General features: G+C 37.7%; 1 protein-coding gene across 6 annotated transcripts in view; it reads right to left on the bottom strand.

Moving 5' to 3' along the window:
* The window catches only part of LOC106529325 (RAB, member RAS oncogene family like 6), a 52301-nt gene that overhangs the window by 9157 nt on the left and 38468 nt on the right, over window positions 1-4676 (bottom strand). For all 6 annotated transcript variants that reach the window (XM_014024714.1, XM_014024720.1, XM_014024718.1 and 3 more), the window contains one exon: window positions 3051-3312. In XM_014024714.1, the coding sequence (XP_013880168.1) occupies window positions 3051-3312 (262 nt within the window). The remainder of the gene's footprint in view (window positions 1-3050; window positions 3313-4676) is intronic.

The following is a 4676-nucleotide window of genomic DNA, read 5'->3' as shown; positions in this document are numbered from 1 at the left end:
AGCAGAGATGCGATCCTAAGGCCACCAAAACGGATCCCCTCAACACCTCGGCTGCGCCTAGAAATTCTGTCCATGAAAGTAATGAACAGAATCGGCTTATGCTATTTATTTGCTTCCAAATAGCAGAGCAGTGTCCTTAAGCATTTCTAATTACTGATTTATAATATTCAGCTTTTGCACATCTCAATTCTTTGGTAACGCGATTTCTTACTTTTATATACAACCATGTCAGTGTCTGAGTGACTCTTAATTGCCATTTTTAGTGCCAAATCCCTTTTCTTCATAAGTTTTCTTATAGAATCGTTCAACCAAGGCAATGAGTTTCTTTCTTTTAGAAGTTATTTCTACTGATAACCTCATTAACCCTATCCATTAACTCATCACAACAAATCTGCACATCATGGGCATCCAGTGACTTACTCCATCGTGTTTTTCCCAGATCTTTTTCCAGTTCTGAGAAATCATGTTTTAATATAGTGAGACCATATGTTTTAGATTTTTTAGGGTTCAGAAAGTGTTTTTTGGTTAGTTTTCTTGATATTAAGGTCATATTATCTGACAAACCAGTAATAAAATTGCGTGATTTTACTATTCTTTCTGCCCTATTAGCAAAAACTAAATCAATTTGTGTTTGAGTTGGTTTTGTGATTCGAGTTGCACCTTTAATAATTTGATAAAAATCAAATTAAGTCACTACTGCTTAACATAATCTTCTCTTAGTTTTGTCAGACCAGTCAATGTTGAAATCCCCAAAGAGTAAAACTTCAGATTTATGAGTAAATGCTTTTACTAGTTTTTCTAAGTTTTTATAGAATGACTTGTCAAAGGAAGGTGGATTTTATATTACCATAGTTTGAAAATGCATTCATGGTGATAGACAGATGTTCAGACACAGATATTCAATCTGTAAGACATTATTTAGCTCAATCCTGGTACAATTTATATAATCCCTAATATAGATTGCAGCTCCCCCTCCTTTCTATGGAGCCGGTCCTGTGACATGGAATAAAAAATTTTTTCACGTGGCCACACGATAACACGTGCACACGTGATAATTAATGGGCTAATTTTGAGCAGCCTTGTTGTGATACACAGACAATATTGTAGTTAGATTATATATAGACGGCATAGTTTTGTGTTTTAACTGTTTAAATGCGCACATATTATTATTATTTTTTTATTATTTATTTTTTGGTGTATGCCAATATAAATGGATCATCTTTCATAGTAGGCTTTTTATGAAATGACAATGAACGTTGAATGAATGCTGTGTGTCGGGAAACAGATTTTTGCTGTGTTCCTGAACGCAGCATAACTTCGACTCCCTCTGCGGCTGAGGCAAGGGGGACAGGAGCCTGTGCCTCAGCTCAACTTTTGAAAGTTGAGCATCAGAAAAAGAAAATAAAGCTTTTTCGACAAACAACTCCAGTTGTGACCTGGGACTTATAGCTGCAGCACATAAAACTAAGAAACACCTACTTAATGCCTAATCTAAGGTACTGACGTAGCAACGTCATTAATTTTATTAAAATCAAAATAAATTAGTTTAATTCAGACTTGTCCATGTAAACAACAAACTGTCTGCACAGAAACGACAACATTAGCTATGTGGTGGCCACGACATAACTATCTCGTGGGCATGCGATAGTCATTGCATGGGCATGCATTATTTTCTCGTGGCCACGTGAAAAAAAAAATTCCATGTCACCGGACGGGCTCCGTACATTTCCCAGTTTTCCTGTCATTTCTATAACATTTATAGCCAGGTATATCAAACTAGTTTGGATTTTACTGTGAAGCCAAGTTTCACTCAAAGAGAGAGTGAAATTTGAGTCCATTAATAAAGTTCTAATTTCATCAAGTTTTGGAAACAAACTTCGAATATTAATATAACCACGAAAAAAACCCTTTGGTTTACATTTCCTGTCCCACAGAACTTTGCATGACTCACAGTTGAAAAGATTTGGCCAGTTTTAATTTTAGTCACAGGTCTGTTGGAGATATTTGTTTCAGAACCACATTTAAGTTTCTGTTGATCTTCCGTGGTGGTTGTCGAAAAAAAGGAGCCGCAGACTTTACCTTAGTTTTATTGAAGGTCGGATTTTCCAATCTGGCTTGGATTTTTCCACCTGAAGAAGCAAATGCTGGGATAGACACTTGCCCCAAAAGTGGCTGCTGTTGTCTTGAAGCCGGTAGACAAACCACCGTTTGCCGCTGTGTCTTTGGAACACTGCAGTTGTCCGCCCGCACAGGGGTCCAGCGTCTCAGCTGTCAAATCCACTGCACCAACATAGTTTATCCGCTCCAGCGTGGAGAAGGTCAGGACAATCTCCACCGATGATCCAAAAACTTCACTCCGCTGTAGGTCGGCCAAACAGCTGATCGGCTCCACTGACAGGTGGCCCAGTCATGCTGACGTGTCCTCCTCTGCTAACCCGAAACTGATGTTCAGCTCAGAGGTGATCAGCTGTGAGCTGTCAGCTCCCATGAAAGGCCCAGGATTCGGTTGAACGTCCCCAGCCAGAAGTAGCAAAAATAAATAAATTGCGAGAGCTCCGGTCCTTTGAACTCTCTTTTGAGACGACTGTTGGTTTGAGTTTTACCTTTTGCATAACCATGATCCAAAATGGCTGAAAAAATTACATAATATCCATATCCAAAGTTATTAACCACAGAATCCAGTCCAGTCAGATTGAGGAGATATTTAAGTTTGACAACTGCGCTGAACAGCCGCTGGAGTGACAAATAATCCACATATGCACACGCACAGACAGAAAGTAGTCAGCTCCCAAAACCACCGTCTTTGTTTGTCATGATACTGTTTGTCACTCTTTGATTTTAAAACATTTTTTTCCGATGACTGGCTGATAATAATAGAGAAACAGAGAACTCTCAATATATTTAAAAACTGTGATTTATGGAGCCCGACAAATCACAAAAACTCCTGCTGGCTTGACCTACCTCGTCTCATCTCAGCCACGGCATCTTCCTTACTGTTCTGATTTTGCAAACCAAACTAGGCTCTGTTCTGTGAAACTGTTATACTTTACCTTTGTAATTTTTGGTGTGTCTGATGCTTCAGACTCAAATTCAGGGTCATCCATAATGAAGGAGAGCATCTGCTGGGCCACAGGGGTCTCTGGGTCTGTATCGGATTCCTCTGCTTTGGGTGTGCTTCCTTTCTTTTTGGTCTGATGTCGACGTGGCTGCTCGACAGCAGGAGTTAAGGTCAGAGAGATGGGTGCAGCTGTCTGACCCCTGGGCTCTGCACCTTTTAATGACCCACTTGGTTTTGTGGAGTGAATCACTGGGCTGAAACGATATGTTAAAAATTTAATTCCACAAAAATTCATTTGGAGATCAGTTTATGCATGCTGTATACAGAATTTATTTCATAATGGTGTTCTTTCTGTGTAAACGTCTAGTTGACTTGTGCTACTCTTAAATGTTTCATCTTTATCTCCCAATGGCAAAAGGTGAATATAGGAAATAAAATATTTGCTCACGTCTCTGTGTGTGTCTGTCTGTTAGCAAAACCACACAACATTGATTTTTATTAAAACCTGTAAAAAATAATCATTAGACACGACTCTAAAAATGATTAACTTTGGGAGTTAATCCAATTCAATATGGCAGCCACAACCAACTGACCTTAAAAAACACAAAACATTGTTTACAGCTCAGTCAACTGTACAGAAAGTGACCCATAACAAGTTGTGGTAGTCACTGAGACTAAGTCCCAAAACAAATTCTGATCTTTTTTTTCAAATATTATTAACTATATGGAATAAACTCTGTTAGCAAAATATCTTAAAATGTGTAGATTAGCTTATGTATCTTATTGATGCATCTTAAAATGTATTTTGATGAATCTTTCAGGAAATAATCACTAGATGTACATCTACAACTTTTAGAAATAACCCACCACTTGCCACCTTAGAAAAAGCAAAGATTGTGATAACGCTGTCAGTTTTAGAGATATTGTCCTTAAATTTAGGGTGTTGGTTGCTAAGAGTCTTTCACAACACATAGACAAAGTCGTACATAATGTGCAAAATGTTTGATTAAAACTTTAGCAATATATGTCTGTAAGCAAAATATTTCATGAACAACTGGATGAATACTCAAAAAACCTTCCAAAAGTAATCATTGGATGTACATCTATAATTGAATAACTTGGACCCACCCCGATTTAAGATGGCTGTCACACATGATCTACATCGGCACAAGAATGGCTATAATAATTTTACAGATCATGAGATAAAATTAATTCTGGCAGTAGTTTAAGTCATTTCTCAATATGAGATTATCTTTGTTTAAGCTTTTGGCCAGAAAGACAGTGATTGATGTACATTCCTACAAAGAATGGCAGGCCCTCATTTATAAAATGATTCAATGTTTTTTCAGCAGAGAACATGGGGCACATTATCTAAAAAAACAGAAAATGTCATGGTTACATTTGGCTAAGACCACAGCTCTAAATGCAGCAAGTCAGAAATAATTCACATCTTCAAAGTTTTTTTCCACCACAATGCTGATATATTTTAAAAATAATTTAGTGTTTGCTCGTCATGGGCAGTAACCCTTTCATAACGGAAAGTAGTGACTTACAAATAAATGTGGTCATAATGACAACAAAACAGGAAACCTGTGGGACATTTATCAGAGGTGACGCT

Source organism: Austrofundulus limnaeus, unplaced genomic scaffold, assembly GCF_001266775.1.
Source record: "Austrofundulus limnaeus strain Quisiro unplaced genomic scaffold, Austrofundulus_limnaeus-1.0 Scaffold437, whole genome shotgun sequence".
In the NCBI taxonomy this organism is placed as follows: Eukaryota; Metazoa; Chordata; class Actinopteri; order Cyprinodontiformes; family Rivulidae; genus Austrofundulus; species Austrofundulus limnaeus.
The sequence above is the reverse complement of the archived record's forward strand: the minus strand, read 5'-3'. Positions and strand labels throughout refer to the sequence as shown.